The sequence below is a fragment of the Macrotis lagotis genome, chromosome 1 (assembly GCF_037893015.1).
Source record: "Macrotis lagotis isolate mMagLag1 chromosome 1, bilby.v1.9.chrom.fasta, whole genome shotgun sequence".
Lineage (NCBI taxonomy): Eukaryota > Metazoa > Chordata > Mammalia > Peramelemorphia > Peramelidae > Macrotis > Macrotis lagotis.
This window is the reverse complement of record NC_133658.1, coordinates 692,998,319-693,017,121: the sequence shown is the minus strand read 5'-3', so window position 1 is coordinate 693,017,121 and position 18,803 is coordinate 692,998,319. Positions and strand designations below refer to the sequence as shown.

The 18,803-nt window shown below is 35.7% G+C and overlaps 1 protein-coding gene across 1 annotated transcript in view; it reads left to right on the top strand.

Annotated features, from left to right (window-relative positions):
* Positions 1-18,803, top strand: part of MYO3B (myosin IIIB) — a 567,258-nt gene that overhangs the window by 211,792 nt on the left and 336,663 nt on the right. Inside the window, exon 9 of the mRNA XM_074212806.1 lies at positions 9,677-9,835. Coding sequence (XP_074068907.1) covers positions 9,677-9,835 — 159 coding nt within the window. The remainder of the gene's footprint in view (positions 1-9,676; positions 9,836-18,803) is intronic.

Here is an 18,803-nt window from a genome sequence, read left to right as displayed (position 1 = left end):
GGAATTTATATTCTTGACACTCTCTGTTTTCTCTCTGGCTCTAATATGATCCTCGTGTTTTCCCTAGTACTGCCAGAGCTTTCAATTCTTGTTGGTTTGCCTTTTGTGTGTCTATCCAATTCCCAGGATCATAGAATAATAGATTTAGAGCTGGTGTGTCTGTGTGTGTGTGTGTGTGTGTGTGTGTGCCATAGAGATAATCTAGTCTAATACTTTCATTTTACAGAAGAGGAAACTGAGGTCCAGACAATAGAAATGCCTTGCCTAACATAATGCAAATAATAAGTGATAGAGACAGGGTTTCAATCCAGGCCCACTGACCCCAAACCCCATTCTCTGTCAACTATTACATGCTGTTTCATGGAAAATGTACTTAGAATTATATGATTATCACTCTAGAAGTTAATGAAACTATAAAAGTCATCCAGCCCAATGCCATCAGCATCTGAGTCTCAGACAAGTTAATTAATTTGCCCAGTGTCACATAAAGTAGTATGATTATTATCTCTATTTTAAAGATGAGAAAACTGAGGCAGAAAGAAATGAAATGAATTGTTCAGGGTCACACAGACTTTTTTTTTTAAGTCTGAGACTTAACTCAGTCTTTCTGACTTTTCACTGTGCTACCCATCAGGTTTCTTTTTTCTATTCTCTCTATTTCTGTTCTCTCATTCTCTTGTGCCCTGACATATGCATTGTGAAAAGAAAAAGATATTTTACAAAACAAAGAGATCATTTGGTTTTCTTTAAGATTAATTACCTAATAGACATTCAAGGTGAGAAAACATCCAAGCCCTGTAGCCATATGAAAAATAGTCCTGATCACTAATAATTAGAGAAATTTAAATTAAAAGGAATTCTGAAGTTCTACTTTATGCACATCAGCTTGATAAAGTTGACAAAAAGGGCAAATGACAACTATCAGAGTGACTGTGGGAAAACAAGAACATTGATGCACTTTTGGTAGAGTTATGAATTGGTCTAACCATTCTAATAATCAATTTAGATCAGTGTCTCAAAAGTTGTTAAAATGTTAAAATGATAACCACTTTTACCCAATGGTAACACTACTAGTTCTTATCCCAAAGAGATAAGGAAAGAGAGGAGGAAAAAAAAATTGGAATCAGAGAACCTGGGGTTAAATTCCAACTCTGATGCTCCTATTACTTAAATAAACTTGGTAAAACCATAGCTTCATTAAACAATGCCATTTTCAGGCTTAAATATAAAAAATTAGGGAAAAAAGTCCTATATTAACAAAAATTATTTATAGCATTTTTTTTGTGGTGACAACTGGAAATTAAGGGGATTCACATCAGAAGGTGAATTACTGAATAAATTATAGCACATTAATATAAAGAAATACTATTGTATCATAAGAAATTACAAAGAGAATAATTTGGAAGATTTGTATGAGTTAATACAGAGTGAAGTAGGCAGAACCAGGTGAATAATTTATAACATTAACTCTGTAAAAATATACAACTAACTTTGAAAATCTTAAGAACAGGGATTAGTACATTGTTCAATTACAGTTCTGGTGGATCAACGATGAAGAAAACTGAGAGAGGTATGTTTATATACACACACACACACACACAGAATGGTGCAAGCATATTTGGGCATGGGTCACAAAACCAAAACAAAAGCACTTTTTGTTTGCTTGTTTGTTTGCCTAGGTGTTTTGGTTACAAAGTTTTCTCTTTCTTTAGGAAGATGGGAAAGAGAAAAAAGTGCTTATTAATTGAAAAATAATTTTTTACAACTAACTGCTTAATTTATTTTTAGTCTCTCAGGTCGATTTCTTTTTGTCCACACACACAGGCATAGTGATTCTGTCTTTTCAGGGTAGCTATAAAAAACCTACATATAGCTTGAAGCTTACCCTGAAGAAGAGATATTTCCTTTTCAAGAGAAGGCACTGTGAACTGTTATACTGAAGGAGACAGGGTGAGTGTAGATCATAGAGGGCATTCTTCTTCCAATGATTTGGCCATCCTCTTCTCCTACTTCTATTTGATGATTGCTGATGCTGTAACTTTATATAATACAATAATAGAGCAGTAATGTTTTCTTTAGTGTGAATTGGAATATTTTAGAATGCAGAGGAGCCTTCAGTAGGAGAACCAGAAAGAAAATGAGAAAAAGGCACAAATCCTGAGTCTTATCTACCTTCCCCCATGTGTGTAATGAATGAGGGGTTTTCACCATTGTGGTCTCATTGCATTTCTCAGCATTATTTTTCTTGGTCAAATGTCCCTATTTGACTGTGATTCTTGATAAATCACCTCCCCCCATTCCATTCCCCTCCTCCTTCCAAGCATCTGATTTTCTTGTAACAAAATGGCAGTTTTCATGTATAGAACTGCTGTTTCTTCAACAATGTTATCATGTTGGAGCCAGAGGATGTATGGCTGCCATTGGTTCCTTCTGCAAGGAGGTGCCTGCTTGTTCTTTGTTAATGAATGCTTTGGATTTTTTTTTTGACTGGTAATTGTGGGAAAGTGGAAACAGTGCTTAGGAACCAGGCTGTTAAGAGAACAGCAAATGGTTGCAACCTGTGTTTAATGTGGTGACACTAATGAATTCTGAGAATTAATTTTCAGCCAAGAAAGCATGATGGAAGGTACTAGAAATTCAAATGAGGTAATAGATTGACTTTCATCAAGGCCAGCATGAATTTGCATCTCTTGCTTCCTTTCTTATTTTTCCTTCATGTTCAAGCAACCTATCATGTACTTGTCATTCCCAGGAGTTTATGTCACAACCATGAAGGAACAGCACCAAGTATGAATGGGAATACAATTACTAACAGGTCCCTTATAGCTCTAACAGTCTATAGTCTTTCAACATATGCCTTAAAGGATTGTTTTGCAGCCTGAATTGTGAATTGTTTTAATAATAGATGACATTTAGGTAAAACTTTAAGGTTTGAAAAATAGTTTACACATTTTCTCATTTGATCCTTGAGATAGGTGCTATATTACAACCATTTTACAATGGGGATAACTGAGGTTAAGAGAATTAAGTTACCACAATCATACAGATGGTAGATATTTGAGACAAGATTCAAATTCAGGTCTTCCTGCCTTCAATTCCAGTGTACTAATAGTTTTATGCACCTTGCCTCCAAGTAGAACCACAGAGACACCAGAACATAGACTTTACTAATCAAGTGAGGTTAAAGAATGGGTCTAAATCAGATACAATAGGAACAATGAGATGACAGAGGGAAACGGAACATATTGCTTTCAACTTGAAGTATTGTCATCACTTAATGAATTCCATGTTCTACCTTTCCTTGGAAGAGAGTCCAGTTGAATAGATAAAGGAAAAGTAGTCTTGATCACAGCATTCCCTGGATTCAGAAAGCATTACTTTACTGCATTGGCAATTTTCTACAGGCATTTCCAAAGAAATAACAACAACATCAGCCTTTAGCTTTCTTGTCACCTAACCTCAGTCAGATGAGAAAGCTGGCATCTACAAAGAATACATATTGCCATTTCTTTAGCAATATGCCCCACAGAAAATGACACCCTTTTTGCATTGCAAGAGATAAACATTTGTCAAATACTTTCAGGCAGTCAATATGTTAGAAGAAAATATGTAATATTAAAAGGTGAAAATACATAATGGGAAAAGTTCTGTCTCTCAAACCCAGTCTGGTATGTGCCATTCTTTCTTTATCAAGGAAATTTAAAGTATATGGGTGCTTCATCATTTCTCTGTAGTCTCACGTAAGACACCAGACAAGTTTCTCTATACATCTTTTGTGTACTATCTCCCATGCTGTCAACTTGAAAATATATTTCTAGGAATGCTGAAGATCTATTATTTCTCTTCCCACCCCATCCAATTCTACTAAATCACTCTTTACCTCCTCCATTCCCCAGGAGGTGGACATGGAAGAAATGATGAACTAAAGAATGAGTAAAGGTTTCTATCATTAATATACATTTCCCTGGAGAGCATAGGTGACCTAGTTGGTCAAGAATTTAAAATGTTGCCTAGATACTTACAAGTCAAATAAGTTGGGCAAGTGACTTCTTTCTGTTTCAACTTCATCCTCAGTAAAATGGAGATAATAATACTTCTTGAGGTTACTATGAGAATTGAATGAGATCATATATGTAAAACACTCTGTAAACTTAAAAGTATTATGGACTGAACAAAGCATTTATTAAGAGCTTACTATACGCAAAGGAATATGCATATATGCATTATGCAATATGTAAGCAATCTGTAATTTCAAGGTGATCCTGTTCTAATGAGAAAGATAACACAAGTAGAAGGTCTCAATGGCAAGTCAAATGGAAAAGTTCCAGGGTCCTTGGGGTAAAGTGGTAAAGATGTTAATATCTCTTCTTTAATGTCATTCCATTGATAAAAATCATATAATTTCTGATGTTGAACTTTCTGACAGTGTCAAAGATTATGATGGCTAGAACTTTCTATTCTGGATCTTCAGTAGCTGTGGCTGTAGCCCCTGCAGAAGCAGTTGCCTAACTGTCTACACAGGGACTTCTTCTTAGAATAATATCTGAGAGTACTGGGCTGAAAATATTGCTTTTCCAAGGTTCTTTGGTTCAGGGACCTGTGCTGTCTCCATCAGAGTCTAAAAGGGAGATGGCAGTCAAGGTGATCATGATGGTTCAGCTTACCTGGGATAAGGTGCCTCCCATCTCTCCCTCCTATTACATCAGCCAGGAGGGCTTGCTAGCCCTGTGGTGGAAGTTAGATGACCTTTGAGGATGGCTGACCACTTCTGCCCAGGAAGTGCTTCCCCAAAGGACAGCTATATGAATGCTCACTAACCACCACCAGCAACAGCATCAACATTGCTCTGAATAAGGGGAAAAGGGTATCCTTGATTATGTTGGTAAAAGAATTAAACAAATTTGAGCTACAAGCTCTTCTAAGGAGGCAACTTTGGAAGTCTTAATGACTGGATCCAAGATAGTCTTTACCATTCCAGATATACATATTTTCTATGTTCTCCTTGCTGTGTTTATGCTCCCCCAAACTAGGGTGCCCTTCTAATTCCTTTCTTCCAATCCATATCCATAATTTACATTATGACTCAGATCATGACTCATCTTCTCTGACTCCATTCTGACCTGCTTTGCCATAGATAGATAGATTAACAGAGAGACAGACACATAGATGAATAGATAAATTGGTAACATAAATAAATGCTATAACCTTGCATTTTTCTCTTCCAGATATTTCATGTGTTTAGGTCTTCTAGGTTCTTCAAGGTATAGATTGTGTCCTCCATTTCACTTCTCATAGAAGTGAGGAATGAATAATAGGAAATGAAATGGTATTTTGAAATATGAAACTATCCCCTAATTCATACCCAGAATCCATCTTCATCTTTGGATAGCTATTTCTAACAGAGTCTACAGCTTCGTGTCTCTTTGTTAATTGAGAGGTCAGGTGGTAAGTGAGAGAAAAGAACATTGATCTTTGGTTCAGATCTGAAGCTCAGTGGTGTCAGTTGTGAAATAGGAATAAAATACTTGCATTTCCTACCTCACAGTACTGTGAAGGAGGTGCTTTCTAAACCTTATTAAGCTTTTTTAAGTGTGAATTATTGATAGTAGGAGAAGTTAATAGTGATGCAGAAGATAGAATTCCAGACCTGGAATCAAGAAACTCTGAGTTTAAATCTGGCATCAGACAATTGCTAGCTGTGTGACCCTGGGTCAGTCACTTATTTTCTTCAGTCTCCTCATTTGTAAAATGAGTTAGAGAAGGAAATGGCAAACCACTCCAGTATCTTTGCCAAGAAAACACCAAATAAGGTCATGAAGAGTCAGACATGACTGAGCAACAGCAAATATTAATAGTCTCAGAAGAATGATAAATTGCTCTCAGCCCACCTCCTATTTCCACATGGATATATTTTCTTACAAGAGTATTAAGATTTCTTGGCCAGCTTGATGTCTTCATAGTCTTTTAAGAAACAAACCTTGAGCACCACTGGATGAACACACAACAATTCTATTTTTTAACTTTTAGCTCTCACTTTACAACTCTAAAGGTACAACTTTCTCATAATGAGCAATTCTTTCCCCACAGTGACACCTAGGTAGTATAGAGGGCAGACTCTGTACCTGGAGTCAGGAAGATCTGAGTTCAGATGTGACTTCAAATACTTGCTAGCTATATGGCCCTGGACAAATTACCTTATCTTTGTCTGCCTCAGTTTGCTCATCTGTAAAATAGAAAAAATAACAGCATCTATCTCCTAGGATATTTTTATGAGAAAAAAATGAAATTATATTTTTAAAAACCCTTTGCAAACCTTAGAACACTATGTAAATGCTAGTTATTATCATCATTCTCATGAGCAGGGCTTTGTTTAGATGCAAACCTAGTAAAATAAAAAAAAAACCTCTTGGTTGTGATTCCTAGTCATAAAGGAAAGAAGAAGGTTTTGTTAGTTACCTTCCTTTCCTAGATCTTTTAAGTGACCTCCAATTGATATACCTCCCTATGGTTTTTCTTTTTTCCTTCCTCCTTTAGAGGAAAGGAGACAGTGTGGCCCAGGATCTGGATTCAAATCTTACTTCTGATCCTTCCTACCTCTATAACTTTGGGCAAGTTAATCTCCTTGAACCTCAGTTTTCTCATCTGTAAAATGAAATCGTTGAATTAGTTGGTCTCTGACGTCCCTAATACTTCAAGGTCCATGATTCTGTTTATTCACACTATTTCTAAAATTCTTTGTTTTGTGGGGAGAGAGGTACTGAGAAATTGCTTTCTCTTGAAAAATGATGGTAGTAGCATAGTTTTTCAAGAAATTTTTAAAATTTAAAATAAGATATAGTTTCAAAATACTCTAAGAATAGAATTCAGGAGGAGATTAGCCCTTGTTCTCCTGTATCCAAGGAGGGTTAGTTACTGAAGAATGAAATAGCCTTTGTCATGGAGTAGTCTCACATATAAGGCAGCTGGCACAGATACCAGAGTATTAGAAGGATGCTTCCTTTTGTTTCCTCCTTTTGTATGCTGTGACTGAAGTTGTCTTTTCTTCCATCCTCAGACACAATGACCAGAAGTCTTATCTTAATGTATTATGAGAGAAAGGCTGTATTAAAGCAGCGGATACTAATGCTGCCAAACCTCTAGCCAAACTGCTCCTCTTTCTGTTCCTCTACTCACAGTATTCTCCATCATCCCTCCATGTACCTTTGAAGAGGCCATTCACCAGCCTTCAGATTCACTTTCACCTTACCTTCACCTCATAAAGTCATCTCTCTGATTTATATTTCTAGATCTCTCTCAAACTTGGACTTAAATAGTTTGGGTAACTAAAGAACTAGCCTCAGAGCCAGGAAACAATGAGTTCAAATCCCTCCTTTGATAGTGAACAGGTTGTGTGACCTGGATAAGTCACTTAACTCCTTAGTACTCTAGGCAGCTTTGTAAGACTATAAATTGCAAAGAAGGAATAGACTTGAATTTGTACAGAGAATTACCTCACCAAAGTATCCTAATGAGATCACATGTTCAGACCCTACCCCAAACTTTTCCAGGTATGAAAAACATGTTTAAAAATTTTTTCCCCCTCATTTTCACTTAGCCTTCATTAAGATCTTCCTCCTATGGGCAGAGTTAACCCTGAGTTTTAAAGGCTTCCCCTCCCATCCCATCCCCAAGGAGAGCACAAGTTAAATCAAGTCAACAAGATTTATTAAAGTACCTACTATTGGCCTGGCACTGGGTATACAAAGAAAAGCAAAACAAAAACAAAAAAACCAGACTCTGCTCTCAAGGAGTTCACTATTTAAAGGGCAAGACAACATGTAAATGACTATGTACAAACCATCTATAGACAGGATAAATTGGAGATATTATTGGAGGGAGGGCACCAAGATTAAGGAAAACTCAAATCTCTAGGATACTTTCGCAGTCTGGAATGTCTTTGAGAATGAGTCCAATAACAGGTCAGGCTATAGCTCTGTCATTCAATGAGCAGCCCATTTAAGTGCTGAGAAGCTCATCACCAACTTGACCATAGACAGATGGATTTTTTCATCCACATTCAGTCTTGAAGTCTGAAATCCAAAGGGATTGCAATCTGTGTAACCTCCCTGACAAAATGACTCCCTGAAGCATTGTTGTGCACAATGTACACATAGCAGGAAGACCTGCAAAGAATTAGGAGAATCAAATTGAATATATTTTTAAAAAGCAACCACATACACACAGACACACACAGACACACGCGCACGTGCGCACACACACACACACACACACACACACACACGAATTATAAAAAAGATCCCTCTTCCTCACCACCTTCCTCCTCCCACTTGTAAAAGTTCAATGATTGATTTCTTTCTCAGCAAGCACCAGGGGTGATATTTATAGCCCCACAGTCAGCAGAATGGAGATAATCTAGATTCTCTTGGATTTCCTAGCTGAAAGCTATTTTAACAGATAGAGAGAAGGGGAAAAAATCCACAAAACTCATCTCCCCTTGACCAATTGTAGAACTGACCAGCAGAGAAATTTGCAGAATTTCTTTCAGTTCCAGAGAATGTGACAAAGGCTTAAGACTTTTTGTAAGTTTAATGGTAAAGGATTAATGTAGGGATTGTGCTTAAATGTTCTCAAAAATATTCAAGGTGAGGCAGGATGTTTAAACATTTATCAATGAATTTCATAACCCAAAATAGTTTTTTCAATGTTGAGGGTATGTCAGACAGTTTAAAGCAACTTATATTAAGAATAGTACCTACAATTTATTCCAAAGCCCATTGTGTTTAAGTCTTGAAGTGTTTAAAAGCAAATATGTTGTAATTGCTTCCTATAGCTTTTCAGTATGGAAATGCCATGGTAATTAGAGAGGCTATTCATCAGAGTCCATCTTACTAGAAATTTCCTTGTGTCAAAATCATCTTTAATAGCTCTGGGGCATGAAGCATGCAATTTTAAGTCATTGTCTGCTTTTAAAATGATAGTGAGTGTGAAACTCAAAGGTGGTTATACCAATTAGCAGCAGGAGGAGCTTAGATGTAACATCATTTTGAAAAGGTGGGTTAATCCCCTCTCTCCTTTTTGGATTATTTCATTCCAATTTACCTGAGTTATACTGCAGACAGTTATTTTTCAGAATTCAGGTTTATCGGTTTCTTTCAGAAGCCCGTTAGAAATCAAGGGTTGAACTTTGCCCTGCCTTGATTTGTTTCTTTGCTGGAAGCTCCTAAATGAATTTCCCCAAGATCAAGTAAGGAGACTTTCTTTCTATATTCTGGTTTTCTACTCAAGGCCAAGTCCCATTCTCTTTGTAACTAAAAATGAGTAGGTAGACTGATCAACTAGATTCTAAATGAAAACAATTATTTGAAGGAATTTTATCTCAGTAATAAAAAACAATTCTCTCTGTGTTCTGCTCAAAATATTTTGAATAGTTGGAAATAATGTTAACTGTCAATATATTGCATTTAAAAAAAGAAATTGGTTTTTGTGCTATTTTTAAAAAAATGAACCCAGATAGTAAATTAAGTATTGCCTATCCTAGATATTAATTTAAAAACTGCTATGAATAGTGAAATATTTAGGTACTATTAAGGAAATAGGACCTTCTTTCAAATACTTACATTAAGTACATACACAACTAAATAGCTAATATTATTTTTGTTGTTATTTTTTTAACTAGGTGTCTTATTAAGGATTTTGAACAACGCCCATCTGTCACACATCTCCTTGAGCATCCATTTATTAAAGAAGCCCATGGTAAGGAATTGGCTCTGCAGAAACAGTTGGCTAAGCTTCTTCAAGACCAGAAACCACATCTAGGCTCTTTAGTCAAATCCAGGTAATGTGTCCTATATCTTCCCACAGCCTTTCTCTGTTTATTCCTAAAATCTCCTTTCAAATGTCTTCATTTGCTAACCATTATGCCTGGTAATTATTATATCTCTGCCTTTATGAGAGCTTTATTTACATTTCGCTAAGTGCTCCAAGTCCTGGAAATGAATGTAGGGTTTTCCATTTGTGCTTTTATGGCTACTTTCATTCAATCAGAGCTGAAATCTCATCTTTCTCTAGTGGCCATTTTACTCTATTTTTATATTTATTCAAAGCATAGAAGTATTGCTAGTAAAGATAGGATATAAGTAATAAGTACGATATATGAAAAGCTTTCTTTGGATGAATGCTGAATTACAAATATAAATGTACATGGAAAAATATGTTGGAAAAGTTTAAAAACTAAAAGGAGGACTTTTTCTGTAATATAAAGATTGTTTTCTGCTTAATTAAGCATTCCCAAGAGACAATTGAATATTTCAGATAAGTCAGATATGTCTTTAAATATTTTAACCAAGGTTCTTCCTTTTTTTTTAAAAGATAAAGTTTAAAATGAATGTGCATTTCTTTCAAGATTTCATGAGTGTTTGTTGGTTGCTAAGAAACAGTTCTCTGATTTCTGTCCAGAAGGTGGCAGAATTTCTCTTTTTAAAAAACTGAATTTAAATGCAAATCATGATACCTTTCTCAACAATCACTTGATGTACAATTTTGCTTGGGCATAGATAAGCCTCAGTCCATTTTTAATAAAATAACATTTGAAATAATATTGATGAGGAAAATTAAATGTCACAATTCATAAGTCATAAAAATATATGCTTATTCTGTAAGAACTTTCCAGATTATAAACAGAAAACTCTAAATGTTTGTATGTGAGACTTGGGAAACTAAACCAGGAAGAAGTGTGGTTTCAATATGAATGAATTCTGCTGATTTCTCTTTTCCTGCAGCAATAGTAACAATTTCCTGCCATCTACCATTTTGGCATTCCCCAATTTTTGACCCTCTCTTGTTTTCCATTTTTAATTCCTCCTTCTTTCTCCAACTTTCAGTGTTCATTCTTCTAGAGAATTGACCTGCCATATAGAGAAACCAGAGAATTTTTACTGATTTGGTGTCTTAAGAATACCAGATGAGCTCTATTTGGCTTCATTTCTCCCCTCTCCCTCTTTTTTTGGTTTCCTTGTCTTGCCCAGAAAAATTAGTATTTAAATGATCTAAGGCTAGTTAGGCACCTCCTTCTATATTATGTTTTGAAGACTGGCAGAGAAGATTTACCAAACTTCCTTGACCAAGGTCATTCAACCCTGTATATTTGTTCTTTTCCCTCTCAAGCCTGACAGCTGTCTCTTTAGATACAGAATCTTTTTCTTATCATCTCTGCAAAAATAGCTGCCAGCCTGGTTTCTATTAACCTGGAGAAAATTCTCTCCTTCACCCTCTCTTAATGTTTCTAAGTCTTATTATAATTCTTGTACTACCTTTTCAAAGCCCTAGTTTTTCATATTTTCTTTTCTTTTCTCTTACAGAGAAATTTTTTTATTGCACAAAGTGACCCTGGGCAAATCACCTAACCCTGTTTAGCTCAGTTTCCTCATCTATAAAATTAACTGGAGACTCCAATATCTTACACAGGAAAACCCCAAATGGGATCAGGGAGAGTATAACACAACTGAAATGACTGAACAGTAACAATTCTCTCTATTTATAAAAAAAAAATTTCTCTCCCTTCCCCTCTTCCCTAAAGTGATTAAACCACAGTCCAAGACACTAGGAAGATTTTGTCATCTGTTGTTGTTTAGACTTCTAAATCTGATCAAATCATATAAACATCTGAACAAATAGTATGTTCAGTTAATTCTAGGCCAGACATCTTTTCAACCTTCTGAGAAGAGAGTTGAATGTCTCTTTTTTTATAAGTCTATATTCTAGCAGTTTAAATCACTCCAATTTCTCCCCTGTTTTTAATTAGACTTAATTAGTAAGTAAGCAGATTACCAGAATCTGGCAAGAAAAATATCTAGAAAATTGCAACTAACAGCACCCCAATCCAATCCCAAAAGCACTTATTAAGCAACTGCTAAGGGCAAGGCATTATATCAAGCAGTAGGGCTATAAAAACAAAATGAAGACAAAAATCTTTGTTATTGAAGAGCTTTCCCTTTTTTGAGAAGATATAACTTTTAAATGAAAAATGAAACAGAAGTGTTTTTAATATGGAGAGAGATACCAGGTAGGTGTATCAAGAAAGTCTTCCTACAGAAAATGGTACCTGAGCTCTACCTAGAAGAAAGTTAGGGACTTTAAAAATACAAAAGTGAGTGGATTCCATGAGTATATGATAGCCTTTGCAAAGGTAGTAGTAGATGATGCGTTAAGTTCCAGTCTGACTAGAAAGCATAGTATAGAAAGGAGGAATATTGTGAAGTGAACCTGGAAAGGAAGACTGGATCCAGATTGTGAAAATTTATCCTAAAGGCTGTAAGATACCAGGGATTCTTGAACAGAGAAGTGAAGATTTTTTTTGGCAATAGCAAAAAAAAAAAAACTAGAAGACTGTTGAGATATGATAAAGACATGAACTTGGTTGGTTTTAGTTGACAGGAAATAAAGACGCAAAATATGTTGTAGAGGTTGAATCAACCATTTGACATCTATAGTTTGTGAGAGGGGGAAAAGTTGAAAATGAATTCACAATTTAAATTGACTAAAAAGATGCTGTACCCTCAAAAAACCAGAGAAGTTTTGTAAGAAGGAAGGGTTTAGTGAGATCTATTTCAGACATGTTGAGTTTTAGGTGCCTATAGAACATCCACCCGGAACTATTTGGACAGCAGCTAGTGATACAGGACTAGAAACTAGATGTATAAACCTAGAAATCATCTTCACAGGGATCCAGGTGAGAACTGAACCCATGGCAAATGATGAAGTCACCAAGAAATAGAATATGGTAAACGAAGAAAAGAGAGCCCATGAGAGAGTGCTCTGGGGCACCCATAGTTGGAAGACAAGAAATGAATGACAATTGAGCAAAGAATACTTAAAAGGAATTGTCAGACAAGTAGGAAGAAAAGTAGGAGATAACAAAGACATGAAAACTTAAGGTGAAGAAAGTACCTTGGGAGTTGGGGGTGAGGGGAAGAAGAGTCATGAATGTCAAATGCCATAGAGAGCTCTAGAAGGAGGATCCATGAAAGAAGATCATCGGCATTCTCAATTAAGAGATCATGGATAATCTTGGAGAGGATATCTTCAGTAGAGTGGTGGGAATGAGAAGTCATCATTGAAGAAGTTGAAAAATGATTGGGAGGAATAGAGTGAGTTTTGTATCTGTGCCTATATTGGCCTTCACTAGTAGATGTGAGGTCCTTGAGATCAAAGACCATTTTGTTTTTTTTGGCTTTGTTTCTCTTGTGCCTAATACAGGATCTGACACATAAAAAGTAGTTAATAAATACTCATGAAATTTAAATGAAATTTAATTGAGTGTAGATGCTTTTTCTAGGACCTGACCTTCCAGCTAGAAACCACCTTAGAAATATAACCTTGGATACACAAATGCCCATAATCCTCTCAACCCTGTTGGATGTAAAGACTGGGAAGATAATATTCAGAACTCCAACTCCAACCAGATGATTATGTGTGTGTGAGTGTGTGTTCATATATGAATGGGTGTAATAAATTCACATATGCATATATCTATATATTAATATATTGATTTTTATCTATCATCTTCCCTCAAATATCCCAATTTACCACTCCTAAAGAAAAGAGTTACAATGTTTAGAAGAAAATTGATCATATCCTTAATATTATTGACTTACAGGCACCTCTGAGTCTCGGTCTCAATCTGCTGCCTCTAGATCACAGGAGAAATGGAATTTATGATCAAATTTTGCTTGGTGAGAGAGAACCTTGATTGATACTGAATTACCCCCCCAGCAAAAATTTAAAGATAAATACATTCAAATTCATAGAATGTCAATGTATATCTGGCATTTCCAGCTGCTCTGGATAAACACATTTTCATCAATAAACCTGGTAAATCAAGTGACATTGATCATGTTGAGATGTTCTTGAAATAAACTCTCTGGCCTTGAAGTCAGGAGAATCTGAGTTCAAATCTGGCCTCAGACACTTAATAATTACCTAGCCATGTGGCCTTGGGCAAGCCACTTAACCCCATTGCTTTGCAAAAACTAATAAATAAATAAATAAATACATACATACATACATACATACATACATACATAAACTCTCTGGCCTTGGCCTATGGAAGAGTATTGTAGTTGACTTGGAATTTGTTATGTTCCTCATTACAAATGGTCTCAAGTTTCCTAATGCTTTTTCTTTAAAAGAGATAGAAGTCCAATGTGGAATTGTCCAGCCCAAAAGATTAACCAATTACAGTTTTAAATTTGGGGATACTCTTTGAATTTTGAGTCAATCTTAGAACTATGTATTCATTAATTTTGACCAGTTATTATGTCTTTTTTCTCCTCAAAGAAAGTAAATAATAAAGAATTTGTTGAAGTTTGAATATAAAATAATTTTAGATGATTTATATATAAATGAATCTTATATTTATATATTTGGAATATCCACAAATTCATGAAGAAATAGTAAATATGTATATATGTGTGTGGATTTATTACTATATAGTAGCACAGTCAATAGAGAGTCAGTCTAGGAATAGGAATACCTGAATCTAAGCCCTACATCTGTCACATACTATTTATAAGACCCTGGGCAAATTACCTGCTTAGTGCTCTAAATAAGTCTAGAAGATTTAAGTTACAGAGGAAGTTCTGACTTTCATTGATAGAGTTTCTTATACCATGAAATTCCAGGTCTAGACCCTATCCCCTAAATATATAGTAGGAAAAAATAACTATTTATGGATCAGTGGAATTCTAGGTTTTGAGTACTCTCTCAGGCATTGTGACCATCCTGTAAAGGTCATTGCAAAACAGGATGAAAATGGCTTTCCTGGAGTAAACATATATGTAGCTCACATAAAAAGGAATTGCTTATGACTGAAAATGTTGAATGTTGTGAGAGATGACCTTTCATATTGACAGTAGAAGCAGCATTATGTGGTAGATTAAATGTCAATACTGGATTTGAATTGCTAGTTTAGATACTTATTAGATGTGTGATCTTGACTATTTATTATCTAGAGCTTCAGTTTCCTAATCTTTTGAATGGAAAGACTAGTACTTGTCATATCTATCTATTCTGAAGCAGGAGGCTCTTTCTGCAAACCATGAAGGGCTATAGAAATTGTGAGTTGTTACTACCAAAAATAGGAAGAAAGCATTGAACCTAAATGAGTTTGGAAAAGCTTAGTGATGACTGACTTTTTAAATTAAGTAGATGTGTACCAATCATCCATTTGTCACCATCGATATCATGTTTATCTCTGGACCAAAGAAAAGACATCATTGGATGCAATTAAATCCCAAGGAGTGAAACCTCAGTGATTATATTAGAAGACATATGAAATGATTTGGTTTACTGTAGCAAGGCTTAACACCAAATATTGATCTATAGCCTTAATTTCCAGCTGAGCTAAATACATCAGCATAAAAACATTTATGAAATATATATATACATATATGTTAATATTTATAGCCCAAGCTTCAAGCTCTTACTACATGCCAATGCACTCAAAATGCATCCCAAACACTACATTAGATCAATCAATATGAACTTCCTAATAAAAGAATCTAACCAAAGTTTTGTTAGATTAAGGAACCTCTTGCTGTAAGCACAATTGTGTATGTCTGTGGTGCCTCCTCTCTGGAAGCCAGTAATACCACAAATACCTACAGCCAACCTAAGCAAGACTGGTTGGATGAATAATATGATTGTATAGCTCAAAAAGCTTTTAGAGACTACTTACTTCAAACTTTCTTATCATCATTACTTATTGGGCCTTAACTGCATCCAATGATACAAAAGAGAAAAGTGATATTGATAATGACAAGTGGAAGATTGACATACTTTTACTCAATTTAATTTATAGATGAGGTTCATTAGTTTAATTGACTGAAAAGTCACACAGCTAGTAAATGATGGAGGCAAGACTCAAATCTGAGCCTTATGACTCCAAATCCTGGATTGTCTCCACTACACCCAATCCATTCTCTTGAAGAGGCTGAAATCAAAGATCTACTTCTGTTAATAAAAGCAGGATTCATTAGCATCTTTATCAGGACCCAAAAAAGAAGCATGTACAACAAGAATGAAATATTGAAGGCATCTAAGGTAATACCAACTACAATAAGATTAGGAGACTTCTACAGAGTTCTGAAGATTCTCTACTGATCCATAAGAAATTTCACAGTACCAATGAAGAATGTCAGTGACTTAGGGGAGGCTAGGTGGTGCAGTGGATAAAGCACCGGCCCTGGAGTTAGGAGTACCTGAGTTCAAATTCAGTCTCAAATACTTAATAATTATCTAGCTATGTGGCCTTGGGCAAGCCACTTAACCCCATTTGCCTTGCAAAAACCTAAAAAAAAAAAGAATGTCAGTGACTTGACCATCATCACTTCTAGGGAAGTTAGATTGTAACCAAGTCAATGTGATTTCTGCATTCTACTTAGCCTGAATTTACCCTATGATCCTATGATGATTGGAGAATGCAGAAAAATTTCAGAATAGATTTTGCTTAAATGCTTGAAAAATTTATCTCTGATTTGAAAACAATAAAAAGAGCTGTAATTATGTTTTATAATTATTCTTCCAGATTCCAGCATATCTTTTGTATTATGAAATCATAAAATGTTACCACTGGAAGGTACCTCAACATACTGTAAACGGAACCAAACCAAAGTTTATTTTATTTTATTTTTATTTAAGGCAATGGAGTTAAGTGACTAGCCCAAAGTCACAGGCAATTATTAAATGTCTGAAGCTGTATTTAAACTCAGGTCCTCCTGACTCTAGGGCTGGTGCTCTATCCACTATGCTACCTAGCTGCCCCTCAAACTTTATTTTGCATATAAGAAAAATGAGTTGCAAAGAAGGGAAGTTGTTCTAGTTCACAAAGAAAATTAATGATAGAGCTAGAACAAGACCTGGGGTCTTCGAATGTTTAATCTAGGGTTCCTTCTACAGCAACATATCATTGGAAGACTCACATATAAACCTCTGGGCAGGAAAAATAAAACATTCAAAAGTAATTTTTTTAGGGTTTTGTTTTTGCAAGGTAAATGGGGTTAAGTGGCTTGCTCAAGGCCACACAGCTAGGTAATTATTAAGTGTCTGAGGCCAGATTTGAATCCAGGTACTCCTGACTCCAGGGTTGGTGCTCTATCCACTGCACCACCTAGCTGCCCTCAAAAGTAATATTTCAAGTGGAAATTTGAAATGGGAGTTGTCAAGAAAAAGAACCACTTATATCACAATAATCTCATGAGATAGGTATAGCAAGTACTAGTGTTCCCATCCAATAGATTAGGAGACTGAAGCTCTGGAGGTACCAAGAAATTTCATTATTAATTAGAGTGATATGGAAGAACATTTTTTTTAATTCACTTACATTATTCATTTTCAGGTTGCTAGGTACAGTGTGCAAATTTAAAGGGAAAGAAAAAGCCTTAGAGGCAGCAAGTAGAAAGACCTTAGAGTTCGGAGGAAGAACTGACCCTCTTTTTAAGAATCATTGCTGATCTACATTAGGAGAGGATTTTTTCCTCACTGTGAGATTCTTATACCATGGCATTACAAGTATTTTTTTTAAGCAGAGAAAGTTGATACTAAATTGGGGTTTCACCACATCCTCATCTGGTTCTAGTTATCTCAATGAGAAGAGTAATATTCTCAAAATTAATGTCAATTTACTTGAAACACAAGTAATCTCAGTCATAAAGGAATGGAGTATGGGGGAAGCACACAGGGTCTTCTAGTAACCTGGCTATCAACTGCATTCAATTCTAGAACCCAGGTGCTTTGGTGGGGGCGGGGGGGAGTAATCAATGGCAGAAGAAATAATAAAATAAAACTAGGTGCCACTGTTCTATAAAGGGGGTGGAAACCTAGATTTGATTTTCTAACTTATTGGTCCTTCATTAGAGGCTTTAGACCCAAAAGGACAAAGTGGCAAGATAGTTGAAGCACCCTAAAATTTAAAGCTAGGGGAAGTCATTAAAGATCATCTTTAGAGCTAAAGAAATTCAGGTTCAAAAGGTTTTAGTGACTTTCTGTAGGTCACACTAGCAGAGTCAGGATTCAAACTCAGAACCTCTGATTCCCATTTTTAGTCTTTTCTTAACAGATACAAAAGAAACAGAGGTCTCCAGAAACCTCAGCCAAATCCCATGGTAGAACTTGGGTGAGGTGCAGAGACTAATTTTTGCATTTTCTCACATTGGATCCCAAAGGGCCAGACAGTATCATGTATATCAGCTTAGTAAGATAGTTATTACAATCACAGGTTGAAAAAAACCAATACCAGAGATTTGGAGCAGAAGAATTCCTGCCTATTGATTCTGCCTTGAACAGTATCCTATGTTGACAACATCTTTGATTTTCAAAAAAATTTTTCCCAGCTGTTTGATGATTTCTCAATGGACTCCCTTGTGGCCTAATAGAGAAACCTCTCTGTGAAACAAACATTAACTTATCTCTGGTCCAAAGGTAAACCTCTATCTTCAAACTCTCTATTTTCAATGAAGTTACTACCATTATTCCAGTCACTTGGGTTTGTTGGTCTGGAAGATATTTTCAGTTCTCTCTCACACATATCCAGATAGTTATTTTGTTTTGTCAATTACATCTTCACAATATTTCTTCTATTTGTTCCCCTTCTATTATCTCCATGAGTTTAGGTTCTCATCACTGCAAGCCCAGACTATTGCAAAATCTTCCAATGAGACTCCCTATTCCAGTCTCTATTCAATCTGTCCATTTGGTAGTAATCTTAATGTCTTTCCTTTGAGATTGTCCCCCTCCCTCCAGTTTATCTT